The sequence below is a fragment of the Symphalangus syndactylus genome, chromosome 14, assembly GCF_028878055.3.
Source record: "Symphalangus syndactylus isolate Jambi chromosome 14, NHGRI_mSymSyn1-v2.1_pri, whole genome shotgun sequence".
Taxonomy (NCBI): Eukaryota; Metazoa; Chordata; class Mammalia; order Primates; family Hylobatidae; genus Symphalangus; species Symphalangus syndactylus.
The window spans coordinates 98,518,319-98,533,179 of NC_072436.2; the positions used below are offsets into that span (position 1 = coordinate 98,518,319).

The 14,861-nt window shown below is 40.5% G+C and overlaps 1 protein-coding gene and 1 non-coding gene across 3 annotated transcripts in view; one reads left to right on the forward strand and one right to left on the reverse strand.

Moving 5' to 3' along the window:
- KCNG3 (potassium voltage-gated channel modifier subfamily G member 3) overlaps positions 1–12,701 on the forward strand; it is a 52,684-nt gene extending 39,983 nt beyond the window's left edge. For both annotated transcript variants that reach the window (XM_055243656.1, XM_055243657.1), the window contains exon 2: positions 10,034–12,701. In XM_055243656.1, coding sequence (XP_055099631.1) covers positions 10,034–10,679 — 646 coding nt within the window. In that variant the 3' untranslated portion in view covers positions 10,680–12,701. The remainder of the gene's footprint in view (positions 1–10,033) is intronic.
- Positions 12,702–14,282: 1,581 nt separating this feature from the next.
- LOC129463338 (small nucleolar RNA SNORD75) lies at positions 14,283–14,342 on the reverse strand. Its single transcript, XR_008651127.1, has one exon. It is a non-coding gene; the product is annotated as a small nucleolar RNA SNORD75 (small nucleolar RNA).
- Between the last annotated feature and the right edge of the window lie 519 nt (positions 14,343–14,861).

The following is a 14,861-nucleotide window of genomic DNA, read 5'->3' on the forward strand; positions in this document are numbered from 1 at the left end:
GGAGAAATATCTATCCAAATCCTTTGTCCAGGACAGTCTCTTCAATAAATGGTGCTGGGAAAACTGGACATCCATAGGCAAAAGAAACTAGACCCTTTATCTCACTATATTAAAAAAGTCAAACTGGATTAATGACATAAATCTAAGACCTCAAACTATGAAACTACTACACGAAAACATTGGGGAAAATCTCCAGGACAGTTGAGTAGGCAAAGATTTCTTGAGCAATACCCCACCAGCATAGGCAACCAAGGCAAAAATGAACAAATGGGATCAAACCCAATTAAGAAGCTTCTGCACAGCAAAGGAAAGAATCAACAAAGTGAAGAGACAACCCACAGAATGGGAGAAAATATTTGCAAACTACCTATCTGACAAGGGATTAAAAACCAGAATGTATAAGGAGCTCAAACAACTCTATAGGAAAAAAAATCTAATAATTTGATTTAAAAATGGGCAAAAAATCTGAATAGATATTTCTCAAAAGAAGACATAAGAATGGCAAACAGGTATATGGAAAAGGTGCTCAACATTGTTGATCATCACAGAAGTGCAAATCAAAACTACAATGAAATATCATCTCACTCCAGTTAAAATGGCTTTCATCCAAAAGACAGACAATAACAAATGCTGGCGAGGATGTGGAGAAAAGGGATCCGTCGTACACTGTTAGTGGAAATGTAAATTAGTACAACCACTATGGAGAACAGTTTGGAGGTTCCTTAAAAAACTGAAAATAGAGCTACCATATGATCCAGCAATCCCACTGTTGAGTGGGTGTATACCCAACAGAAAGGAAATCAGCATATCAGAAAGATACGTGCACTCCTATGTTTGTTGCAGCACTATTCATCTTAGCCAAGATTTGGAAGCAATCTAAGTGTCATCAACAAATGAATGTGGCTGGGCACGGCGGCCCACACCTGTAATCTCAGCACTTTGGGATGCTGCGGCAGGCGGATCGCCTGAGGTCAGGAGTTTGAGACCAGCTTGGCCAACATGGCGAAACCCCATCTCTACTAAAAATACAAAAATTAGCCCAGCATGGTAGCATGCACCTGTAGTCCCAGCTACTCAGGAGGCTGAGGCAGGAAAATCTCTTGAACCCTGGAGGTGCAGGTTGCAGTGAGTCTAGATCATACCACTGCACTCCAGCCCGGGTGACAGAGCGAGACTTCATCTCAAAACCAAACCAAACAAAACAAAACAAAACACACACACACACAAAAACCCAGATGAATGTATAAAGAAAATGTGGTACTTATACACAATGGAGTACTATTCAGCCATAAAAAAGAATGAGGTCCTGCCATTTGCAACAACATGGAACTGGAGGTCATTTTGTTAAGTGAAATAGATCAGGCACAGAAAGACAAACTTCTTGTGTTCTCACTTATTTGTGGGAGCTAAAAATGAAAACAGTTGAACTCATGAATATAGAGAGTAGAAGGATGGTTACCACAGGCTTAGAAGGGTACCGGTGGTGGTGGGGAAGTGTGGGTATGGTTAATGGTTACAAAAAAATAGTTAGAAAGAATGACTAAGACCTAGTATTTGCTAGCACAACAGGGTGACTATAGTAAAAAAAAATTTAATCTTACATTTTAAAGTAACTAAAAAAGTATAATTGAATTGTTTGTAACACAAAGGATAAATGCTTTAGGTGAATTTGAGGCTGCAGTGAGCTATGACTGCACCACTATGCTCTAGCCTGGGTGACAGAGCAAAATTCTGTTTCCTAAAAGAAAAAATATATATATATATTTATATATATATATATATTTTTTTCCACCCCATTTACCCTGATGTGATTATTATGCATTGCATGCCTGTATCAAAATATCTCATGTAACTCATAAATATATACACCTACTATGTACCCATGAAAATTAAAAATAAAAAATTAATCTAAAAAATTCTTTGCCCATTTTTTAATTGGGTTGATTTTTTTGTTGTTGTTACTGAGTTGCAGGAGTTCTTTGTATGTCCTGTACATTAACTCTTAATCAGATATATGACTTGCAGATATCATCTCCCGTTCTGTAGGTTGCTCTTTAACTCTTGATTGTTTCTTTGTTGTTGTTGTTTTTGTTTTTGAGGTAGGATCTCACTCTGTTGCCCAGGCTGGAGTGTAGTGGCAAGATCATGGCTGCCTGCAGCCTTGAACTCCTGGGCTCAGGGGATCCTCCCACCTCAGCTTCCCAAGTAGCTAGGACTACAGGCACACACCACCACTCCCTGCTAATTTTATTTATTTAATTAATTTTTTTAAAGACAAAGTCTTGCTCTGTCGCCCAGGTTGGAGTGCAGTGGCACGATCTCAGCTCACTGCAACCTCCACCTCCTGGGTTCAAGCAGATTCTCCTATTTCAGCCTGCTGAGTAGCTGGGATTACAGGCTTGCACCACCACACCCAGCTAATTTTTTGTATTTTTAGTAGAGACGGGGTTTCACCACGTTGGCCAGGCTGGTCTCAAACTCCTGACCTCAAGTGATCCACCCGCCTCAGCCTCCCAAAGTGCTGGGATTACAGGCGTGAGCCACTGTGCCTGGCCCCCTGCTAATTTTAAAACATTATTTGTAGTAGAGACGGGGTCTTGCCTTGTTGCCCAGGCTGGTCTTGAACTCCTGGGCTCAAGCAATCCTCCCACTTCAGCCTCTCAAAGTGCTGAGGTTACAGGTGTGTGTCACTGCCCCCGGCACAAAAAAAATGCTATTCTAATGTAAACCCTAGAGACTAAATGGTTGACATATACCATTTAATCTTTTTTTTTTTTTTTTTTTTTTTGAGTTGGAGTCTTGCTCTGTCACCCAGGCTGGAGTGCAGTGGTACTATCTTAGCTCACTGTGACCTCCGCCTTTCAGATTCAAGCAATTCTTCTGCCTCAGTCTCCCGAGTAGTTGGGATTACAGGCGCCTGCCACCATGCCCAGCTAATTTTTGTATTTTTGGTAGAGACAGGGTTTCACCATGTTGGCCAGGCTGGTCTCGAACTCCTGACTTCAAGTGATCCACCTGCCTTGGCCTCCCAAAGTGCTAGGATTATGGGCATGAGCCACTGCGCCTGGCCCCATTTAATCTTAACAAAATCATTTGCATTTCCAAATGCTCCTTTTAGCTTTAAAATCTTATAGATCTGGGTTTCATTACCTGTGTAATTGCAACTTCTTAGCTGTGTGACCTTGGAAAACTGCTTAACCTTTCAGCCTCAATTTTGTCATCTGTAAAGTGGAGATACTAGGGGAAATACATATTTCATAGACTTCTTGAAAGGGATCAGATGAGATGATGTCTGTAAATTGCTTAGCACAGTGCCCAGCTGAAAGGCATCAGTCAGTGGTGAATATTTTTATTAGGCATACGTTCATGAACATCTGTATGTTTGGACCTCAGAAGAAATCAGAATGGGCTTCAAAGGAATGTGATGTCTCTTAGTATCTTTAGTTTCTTTTTTCCTGTTTAATTTTACAGAAGTAACCTCTGGGAATACCCAGTTATGTGCTCTTGTGCTCAGTGAACAGTACTCAGTTTTTCAGCAGTTGTCAGTGGTGGCATTGGTGAGAGTGCCATTTGGAAACATGAGGAATTTTGGCAGGCTTGGTGGTGTTTGTTGCTAGAGACTGCCTTGGCATAATTGAAGGTGAAAGTGATGCCTGGGGTTTCTCACTGATTCATCCCTTTGGTGTGGAATTCTGAATAAACTGCATCTGACCTAGGGTGTGGGCAGGCAGAACCATGAGGACCTCATTACAGACGAACTTACTTCTTTGAAATTCCCTTACTGAGAGATTATTCCACACCATGTGGATTTCCTCCTTCTTAGTCTTAACAACTTTGGCTGCTGCTGGAAATAATTAGACAGAAAATGTTCTGGTATTTTTGGCACAATTGACATTTTTACTCTTCTGAAATTAATAGAATCTTAGGATTTTAGAGCTGGGAAGGTCCTTAGAAGATCCATGTAAATCTGCCACTTGATGGTGAGGCTTGTCCTTCAGAATGATAAGAGCACAGAGCCTCTGATGTCAAGTCCGGTGCCCTTGCTTGTGTCTGGCTAGAGAAGAGACAGAGTATGTTAGCTGGAGAACTAGTACATCTTACCCACAAGCCAATCTAAGGAAACTGTTATTATCACTGCTGTATGCTCCTGCAATCCCTTTTAAGTGCACATCTTACTACTACCTACTATATTTACCAGTTTGCTACCTAGGATAGCAACCAATTTAGAAATCCCAGGCTGGGTGCGGTGGCTCATGCCTTTAATTCCAGCCCTTTGGGAGGCCAAGGCGGGTGGATCACTTGAGGCCAGGAGTTCAAGACCAGCCTGGCCAACATGATGAAACCTCATCTCTCCTAAAAATACAAAACTTAGCCAGGTGTGGTGGTGCGCGCCTGTAATCCCAGCTACTCGGAAAGCTGAGGCAGGAGAATTGCTTGAGTCCGGGAGGTGGAGGTTGCAGTGAGCCAACATCGTACCACTGTGCTTCAGTCTGGGCGACAGAGTGAGACCCTGTCTCAAAAAAAAAATAAAATAAAAAAGAAATCTCAATGGCTTAACACAGCAGCAGACTTTTTTTTTTTTCAATGATAGTAAGTACTTTAGGTTTTGCAGAGCTGTGTGGTCTCTGTCACGACCACTCAACTTTGCCATGAAAACAGCCATAGACAATGTGTAAATAAGTGAGCATGGCTGTGTTCCAGTAAAACTTTATAGCCACTGAAATTCAAATTTTACATAATTTGTACATGTCATAAAATGTAATTTTTTAGATTTTGTTTTTTCCCCCAATCATTAAAAAATATAAAAAAATAAAATTTATGTTGGAGGAGCAAGTGCTTACGAATAACCAGGACAGTCTTGAAAGGAAGAACACAATTGAGTGATACATTCAACTAGACATCAAAACAAAGTACTCTCAGGCCAGGCGCGGTGGCTCACGCTTGTAATCCCAGCACTTTGGGAGGCTGAGGCGGGCAGATCACGAGGTCAGGAGATCGAGACCATGGTGAAACCCCCTCTCTACTAAAAATACAAAAAATTAGCCGGACTTGGTGGCGGGCGCCTGTAGTCCCAGCTACTCGGAGAGGCTGAGGCAGGAGAATGGCGTGAACCTGGAAGGCGGGGCTTGCAGTGAGCCGAGATTGCACCACTGCACTCCAGCCTGGGCGACAGAGTGAGACTCCGTCTCAAAAAAAAAAAAAAAAAAAAAAAGTACACTCGTTTCTTGGTACATGTAGGATGTTGGTTCCAGGACCCCCCACATACACCAAAATCTGCACATACTCAAGTCCCTCAGTGGGCCCTGGGAAACCCAAGTATATGAAAAATTGGCCGTCTGTATAAGCGTGTTTTTTGTTTGTTTGTTTTTGGTTTTTTTTGAGAGGGAGTCTCGCTCTGTCACCCAGGCTGGAGTGCAGTGGTGCGATCTCAGCTCACTGCAAGCTCCACCTCTCAGGTTCACGCCATTCTCTTGCCTCAGCCTCCCAAGTAGCTGGGACTACAGGTGCCCACCACTGCGCCCGGCCAATTTTTTGTATTTTTTAGTAGAGACGGGATTTCACCGTGGTCTCGATCTCTTGACCTCATGATCCTCCCGCCTCGGCCTCCCAAAGTGCTGGGGTTACAGGCATGAGCCACCGCGCCCGGCCATAAGCATGTTTTACTTCCTGCAAATACTGTATTTTTGATCACATTTAGTTGAAAAACAAACTGCCTATAAGTGGATCCTTGTGATCAAACCCATGTTATTCAGGGGTCAACTGTAATGCAAATTGAGAATAGCATAGTATAAGATAGAATGGATTGATCAGATATACCTGAGTGAAGTTCTGAACTTTCCACTCTGGAAAGTGGAAAATCCAGAATTTTACTTAGGTATGATTGGTAATTTAATGTATGATAAAAGCCACCATTTCAAACCAGTGGGTGAAAAAAATTAGGAACCATTCTTTGGTTGCATGCCATACAAAAAAAAATAGTAAGTGGGAAGTGGGCAGGATTTAGACCCCAGGCTAAATCAAACCCTGTTACTAAGTTTGTCAAACCCTGTTACTAAGAAATTTATAGGTAAAGGCTCTGGAATCGTTTTGCAAAACTGGTATTTCAAGGAACAGTAGTTCTGGCCTGATACTCTGAAGGATATTCCTGCTGTTTCTGAGCAGATTAAAGTCTTTGTGAGCAAGGGATACAGACAGGTCACAGAGCAGGCCCTTAAACATGTGCAAAGATGCTCAACGTTGCTCAAAATAAGCTAGCACTTTTCATCTCTCAGAGTGGAAGAGACCTCCAAGTTCAACAATACTTTACATTAGTGAGGCCATGGGGAATAGACACTCCTATGCATTGCCTGTGGGTGGGTAATTTAGTACAACCTCTGTAGGGGTAGCTTGGCAAGATCTATCAAAATTACAAATACATATATGTCTTCTTTGATCCAGTAATTCCAAGTCTCAGATTTATTCTACAGATATATCTGCTCATGTGGGAAATGATATACAAATAAAAGTATTCATTGCATTGGCTGGGCTCATGCCTGTAATTCCAGTGCTTTGGAAGGCCAAGGTGGGCAGATTGCTTGAGCCCAGGAGTTCGAGACCACTCCAGGCAACATAGCAAGACCCCATCTTTACAAAAAGTAAAAAAAAAAAAAAATTAGCCAAGTGTTGTGGCTACTTGGGAGGCTGAGGTGGGAGGATCGCTTGAGCCTGGGCGTTCGAGGCTGCGGTGAGCTGTGATGGTGCCACTGCACTCCAGCATGGTTGACGGGAGTAAGACCCTGTTTCAAAAAAAAAAAAAGAATGTTCGTTACATCATTGTTAATGTTCATCTGGTGGACTGGTTAAATAAATCACAGTACATTCAGTGGAACACTGTGTCCCCATGTTTAAGAAATGAGGGAGTTCTTTATTTACTGATTTGGAATGATCTCCAAGATATATTAACCAAATGAGGCAGAACAATTAGTGTAACATGCTACTATTTGTGTAAAAGGAGATACATACATATATATGTGTGTGTATATGTATCTGTATATATATACATGTATATACATATATATACACACACATAAGTAAAAATTTTTGTTTGTGCATACATCAAATAGCTCTGGAAGGATGCATAAGAAAGTGATGATATTTGTTGACTCCAGGGGGGGAACTGGGTGGCTGGAATAGTGTGAGAGGTGAGACTTTTCCCTTTCCCTTTCTCTTCCCTTTTTTTTTTGAGGCAGGTGTGCTGTCTGTCACACAGGTGGGAGTGCAGTGGTGTGATCATGGCTCACTGCAGCCTCAACCTCCTGGGCTCAAGCAATCCTCCTGCCTCATTTTTTGTAGAGAGGAGGCCTCACTATGTTTCCAATGCTGGTCTTGAACTCCTGGGCTCAAGCAATTCTCCTACCTCGGCCTCCCAAAGTGCTGGGATTACAAGTATGAGCCACCATGCCTGGCCTGAGACCTTTCTTTCTATACTCTTTTTTAAAAATCATGTGATTTAAACCATGTGAATGTGAATACCTATTCAGAAAATAAAAGTTAATAAATAAAGTTAATCTTTACAGCCCTGTAAAGCCCTACAATAGGGAAACATGGTTAATTGTATTTATTCATTTTTATGAGTAACATCAAGTACCACTTGTGTTCTGTGGAATGCACTTTGAGTAATTCTTTTCAAAATGTTGCCCCACCTACTCTCCTCCCACTTACTCCAGTTTCTTCTCTCTCCATTGTACTTCTAATGTTTGGGTTTAAGTTAGTGGTGAGAAAGAATTATGCGGAGAAAAACAAGTGATGGTATAATAATTATAAATTTTAATTTAGAATGTTAAAATTTTGGGCCGGGCATGGTGGCTCATGCCTGTAATCCCAGCACTTTGGGAGGTCGAGGTGGGCGGATCACTTGAGGTCAGAAGTCCGAGACCAGCCTGGCCAACATGGTGAAACCCCGTCTCTACTAAAAATATAAAAAAATTAGCTAGGTGTGGTTGCGCATGCCTGTAGTCCCAGCTATTTGGGAGGCTGAGGCACGAGAATTGCTTGAACCCAGGTGGCAGAGGCTGCAGTGAGCCGAGATCGTGCCACTGCACTCCAGCCTGGGTGACAGAGCGAGACTCCATCTCAATTAAAAAAAAAAAAATTAAAAATGTTAATTAAATTTAAAATTACCTTCAAATTACCACTCACAGGGCCAGAAGTGTTGAAATTTGATTTTCTCAGCTTTTGGGTGTGTGGGCTGAGGGCTGGGGGCCTAGAGCTCCCAGGATGCTGGCTTCTTCAAGAATCCTACCCGTTGGCTGGGTGTGGTGGCTCATGACTGTAATCCTGGCACTTTGGGAGGCTGAGGTGGGCGGAACAACTGCGGTAAGCAGTTCGAGACCATCCTGGCCAAAATGGTGAAACTCCATCTCTACTAGAAATACAAAAATTAGCCAGGCGTGGTAGCAGACGCCTGTAGTCCCAGCTACTGGAGAGGCTGAGGCAGGAGAATTGCTTGAACCCGGGAGGCAGAGGTTGCAGTGAGCTGAGATCGTGCCACTGCACTCCAGCCTGGGCAACAGCGTGAGACTTCGTCTCAGAAAAAAAGGAATCCTATCCCTTGACTGCAGTGTGCTGTATAAATGCGATTATTTTCAGTGCATGCAGTAATGCAGAAAGGCTGGTAAATATTGCTCTAGGTAGAATGTGGTCTTTTAAAAATATGTGCTGTGTAAAAATGATGATGGAAGACAAAGTATTTGTGGTCTTTGGGAAAATCCTAGCGGCCATTTTGCTCCAATGTGGGAGTCCTCAGCCTTGTTTCTGCTGGGAGCCTTTTTAGGATAGTTGTGACCTAGTGTGTTCCTGGTGAGGGCACTCACCCAGTGCCCCATAAACTTGCTTGGTGCCAGTGTCTCCCATACAAGCCTATTGGGAGGGAAGGACGATTCACATTTTAGGAAATGATCTTGCATTGATTGTAAGTTACCAAGAAATAGCCCATCAAAAAACTTAGATAGGTCCACATTCTATAGGAATAATGCCCTTCTGATCCACCTCAGAACTGGTATCACAGCCGAGAACCACTGTCCTGCAAGAGTAGGTTAAATTTCATGTTGCGGCCAACTGAGGATAAGTTAATTTCAAACTACCAAATAAGAGAGATATTTTTAAAAAGTATTAGTGACAAGTAAAAAACAAAATTTAATAGTATTGTAGCATAGAAGTAAGAACTTTATCAAATTCAATTTTTTTTTTCTTTTTTGAGATGGAGTCTCGCTATCGCCCAGGCTGGAGTGCAGTGGCGTGATCTCGGCTCACTGCAGGCTCCGCCCCCTGGGGTTCACGCCATTCTCTTGCCTCAGCCTCCCGAGTAGCTGGGACTACAGGCGTCCGCCACCTCGCCCGGCTAATTTTTTTTTGTATTTTTAGTAGAGATGGGGTTTCACCATGTTAGCCAGGATGGTCTCGATCTCCTGACCTCGTGATCCACCTGCCTTGGCCTCCCAAAGTGCTGGGATTACAGGTGTGAGCCACTGCGCCTGGCCTTTTTTTTTTTTTTTTTTTTTTAATTTTTGAGACAGGGTCTCTTTCTGTCATCCTGGCTGGAGTGCAGTGGCACAGTCATGGCTCACTCTGGCCTTGACCTTCCCAGGCTCAGGTGATCCTCCCACCTCAGCCTCCCAAGTAGGTGGTACTACAGGTGTGTGTCACCACGCCCGGCTGATTTTTCTATTTTTTTTTGTAGAGACGGCGTTTTGCTGTGGTGCCCAGGTTGGTCTTGAACTCCTGGGCTCAAGCGATTCACCCACCTCAGCCTTCCAAAGACCTGGGATTACACGCATAAGCCACTGCACCTGGTCTCGATTTTCATCTGAATTGATTTGTTGTTCTGTTGCGTGCGTCCTGGTGGTCTGATGATGTTCGTAATGTTGTCTGTTCTTTATGTTTTCTGGAAAAGTAACTGAATTAGTATGTCAGTGTAGTACTATCTGAAGAAATCTAAGAGCTATTAAAATGCTTAAAAATAAAATGATCAATTCTTCTTTTGTTCTCTTGACAGGATAATTGAAGCTATCTGCATAGGTTGGTTCACTGCAGAGTGCATCGTGAGGTTCATTGTCTCCAAAAACAAGTGTGAGTTTGTCAAGAGACCCCTGAACATCATTGATTTACTGGCAATCACACCGTATTACATCTCCGTGTTGATGACAGTGTTTACAGGCGAGAACTCTCAACTCCAGAGGGCTGGAGTCACCTTGAGGGTACTTAGAATGATGAGGATTTTTTGGGTGATTAAGCTTGCCCGTCACTTCATTGGTCTTCAGACACTCGGTTTGACTCTCAAACGTTGCTACCGAGAGATGGTTATGTTACTTGTCTTCATTTGTGTTGCCATGGCAATCTTTAGTGCACTTTCTCAGCTTCTTGAACATGGGCTGGACCTGGAAACATCCAACAAGGACTTTACCAGCATTCCTGCTGCCTGCTGGTGGGTGATTATCTCTATGACTACAGTTGGCTATGGAGATATGTATCCTATCACAGTGCCTGGAAGAATTCTTGGAGGAGTTTGTGTTGTCAGTGGGATTGTTCTGTTGGCATTACCTATCACTTTTATCTACCATAGCTTTGTGCAGTGTTATCATGAGCTCAAGTTTAGATCTGCTAGGTATAGTAGGAGCCTCTCCACTGAATTCCTGAATTAATGCATTGCAGATCAATTCTTGCATACACTTCATAGAAAGACTTTGATGCTGCTTCATATTTATGTGTTTCTTGCTGGGTGAGCACTGCAGTGGCATTGTCATCATCTTGGTAGGGTAAAAATTATCCTTCCCAGCTGAAGGGATAAAACAGTTTACTTATTATGGAGTAAATAGAATTGAGACTGCAAAGGAAGAATAATGACTCCTAGAGTAAACTTGAGGACCTGGTTTTATTTAGACTTGTTTTCCCGTTTCCTTGAATGATTACACATTTTTAAAAAATACATTATTTGAACATTTTAAAGCAGAAAGGTACTATTTTCCCAATGTTTTTCCATCTTATGAATTCAGAAGAAGCTTGGAACTTATAGTGTTTTTTGTTTGAGAGTAACATTTTTATTTCTAAATGTTTTATAATTTCTCATATCAATGTCAGAAGTATCCTGGAAACATATGTCACATGCAGGAACTGTTTAACAAATACTTTAAAAATTTGGCCAAAATTTAAACTGTATAATGGAGCTAGATACAAGCAAGAATAGTATTTGAAAGACTTTTCCAGCATACTTCTCAATTCTTTGCTTTATTTTTGTGCCAATTATTCACCTTATCGTGCAGCTTCATGGAAGTTTGAGTATGTTTTCCCTTTTCCATTTTGGATTTATCTCTTTACTGAAATGACTCAAAAGGTATTTAAGAATTGACGAGAGCTTGTGTTGTTTAGCATCTTATTGGATAATATTTGAATTCATTGCTGTTCCTAGGTGATAACTGTCCTAATATTTAGATGTCCAAACAAGAATATTTCCAACATAAAAATTATAATAGGAATAATTTGAGATGACTCAATATCGCATCCTCTTCTTCTCTTAACCTCCTCCCCCAAACACTAGAGGTTTAATAAGACTTATTAGATGAAAGGATATTTATATAGCCTTTTAGTATCAAAGTCATACTTATGTGTTGTCACTGGATTATCATAAAAGGAAGAAACTAAATATTACTGTACTCTTAGTTGCTGTGTAGCTAAGTCAATTTTAAGCCAGTAAAGGCAATGGATACATAATTATTTGATCTGATCTTTAACTATTGTGAATCACAGCTACACCAAAACTCTTCTTGTAAGAATATTGACTAATACGCCATGTTAATCTGGCTAGATTATTAGGACTAGATAATGTAAACGTGATGATTGTTTAGTACCTAAATTTTAGCAATAGGAATTAGAATTTTGCTTTTTCAACCAGTTACCATGAAGAAGTCAGTGTGTATATAAACACAAATAATTAGTGACCGATTCATAAAAAATTGAATGTTGTACACAGTAATTTTGTCAGGGGTAGAGAAGACAGGGATTGGGAAATGGTGGGTAGGATGGAGGACCTGGATATATTTATCAAATAAAGGGTTACCAGAAGTGTTCATTAAAGGAATTTTAGCCATCATCTAGTTCAAACCTCAACTATAACAGGTAGAAAATCAGGGCAGGAGAGGATATAATTATGGAGGAGTCAGGGCTAACACCTGGATCTCCAGAAACCTAGCCCAGCAGTTTGATCTTCACACACCTCTGGGTTCTGAGAAAAGCCTGGAAAAATCACACTTCTTTGTCATTGTCATGCTGAGGTAATAATAGCAAAACTGTTTTCTTTCCCTTAATTTCCTTTCCTAAGCTTATGTAATACTTTGGCCATTAAATATCTTGCCTTATTTTCCCTACTACTGCTAGTATGCTACTTCTTACATACTCAAAAGAAATTCGATTATTTATTGTATATTTATTGTATTCTAATATAATTGAAATAAATGGCATGGATTTATTTTTTCTTACCTATTTGGATTAAAGCTTTGTGGTTCATGCAAGCAATGTGCAGATGATAGCACCTCCATATTACTAATAAAAATATGATAACCATCAATTTTACTGGTACTGGGACCGCTTTATGTGAATATGGCCTATCTTCCCAAGTAAATTATAACTGTCTTGAGAGCTGGGATCCTCTCTCATGCATACACCTTTATATCCCCAATGTCTGTTACAGACTTAGGCACAAACAATTGACTGATTTGAGGGGAGAAACTTCTATGTGAAGAGACAAGGAGAAGCATACACCTATAGGTATATATCTATATATCTATATCTATATACATATATATACACACACGCACACACATACACGTATATATGTAATATATAGGTGTATATATACGTATATATAGGTATATATACACATATATAGGTATATATACAGATATATAGGTGTGTATATATATCTACATATATATATACACACCCATATATGTGTGTATATATATAGGTGTGTTTATGTATATATATAATGTACATGTGCAAATATACACACAGACTTCATGCTACCCTTAGGTAACAAGTGTGAAATTTCTTGTTGGTGATTCCAGACTTTCCAAAGGACCAATTTTCATAAAGAATGGATAAATACTAGTGGCAGTGAAGAGACCCATTTATAAGGAGACGATGAGACATGATAGAGTAGTTCATTCATAAATGAAAAAATATGTATTAGGGTTTTGTCTTCATGGATGTTGTATTTTTTTAGGAACAGCGTTTTCTTGTAACTTTCCCTGAGTGTTGCTACTTTTATCATTATTTATCTATTTATTTTTTTCTAGAGATAGAGTTTTGCTTGGTTGCCTAGGCTGAAGTGCAGTGGTGTGATCATAGCTCACTGCAGTTTCAAACTCCTGGGCTCAAGCAGTCCTCCCACCCCAGCCTCCCAAGTTGCTAGGACTATAGGTGTGCATCACCATGCTGGTTAATTTTTTTATTTTTATTTTTTTGTAGAGATAGGGGTCTCACTATGTTGCCCAGGCTGGCCTCAAACTCCTGGCCTCAAGCAGTCCTCCCACCTCAGCCTCCCAAAGCTCTGGGATTATGGGCGTGAGACACTGTGCCTGGCATGTTGCCACTTTTTAAAAAAACCATTAAGTATCACTTCTTTCTTAGCTATACATATAGGCATCTCTTATAACTCAGTCTTTTTATGGCAGAAATGTTTTCATTAATATCTATATTGGTACCAGTAAATCAGATATTATCCTAAATTAAAATACCCAAAGAGGAAAAAAGCCCTAATCTCCTAATCTTTAATCTGATTTTACTACACCTGAATTTACATGACTTGATCTAATATGTAACTTGTTTTGTATTCTCTAAAATGGGAGTTTTAGGATTACAAACACAAAATTAGGGAATATATTTGAAAGCGAACAAACTAACAATTCAAGACTTTTATTACTGTATTGTCCTTGTTGCTAATTGAAACAGTTGCATTTGTTCTTGTGTTTGGTCGTTACTTATAAGTACCCGTTTGTAAGTTCGTACTTTCTGAAAAGTTATTTCCACAATGGCTGTCAATAAGTCAAAATTATTTGTCTGCTTTTAAACCTTTGTCCAGATGTCCTGTGATCTGGAAGAGGTGGAGATGGGATTAATTTGGATGTTGGTGTTCGGAGAATTTTCCCTGTTGGCTTGGTATTTGCTAATAGCATTTTATTTTCCTCTTTTTTTTTTTTTTTTTTAAAGAAAACAGACAAAAAGATGCAAAACAATATTTGAAATATTAAAGCCTCAGGATAGAATTTCAGACATCCCTTCTGTCCACTTCACCTCTTTTCCATAGAAATGAAAAATAAAACATTGAAAGCTCCTAGCCCTGTATTATTGTTCAGCTATGTAACTCCAAACTTAATGCATAGTGTCATAGAATATTTCGAGTCCTCTGACCCTTCATAAATGTGCATTCCCTTATGGTGTGCAATATACAATTCAATCAAACGTAGTCTAATCATTTTATAGGGTCACAGGAAGTTGGAACTAGGGGTTGTGGAAACCTTCTGGTCTATTTTGGCCCAATTGTATGCCTTTTGTCCGATCCAAATGTTAGCAACCAGGGAACTCTGCTCCCAGTGGGTTGTAATTTAGCCATGGTCACTCTAGTGTCAGGTTAGGTCCCAGAAGCTTGATTTCCAGACTTTTGGCTTAGTACTCTGGATATACTTCCTTTAAGAATTTTGTAACTTTGGAAGCCATGAAGGATTTCTTTTAAAAATATTTTCTTGGCTGGGCATGGTGACTCACGCCTGTAATCCCAGCACTTTGGGAGGCTGAGGCGGTTGGATCACCTGAAGTCAGGAGTTCGAGAC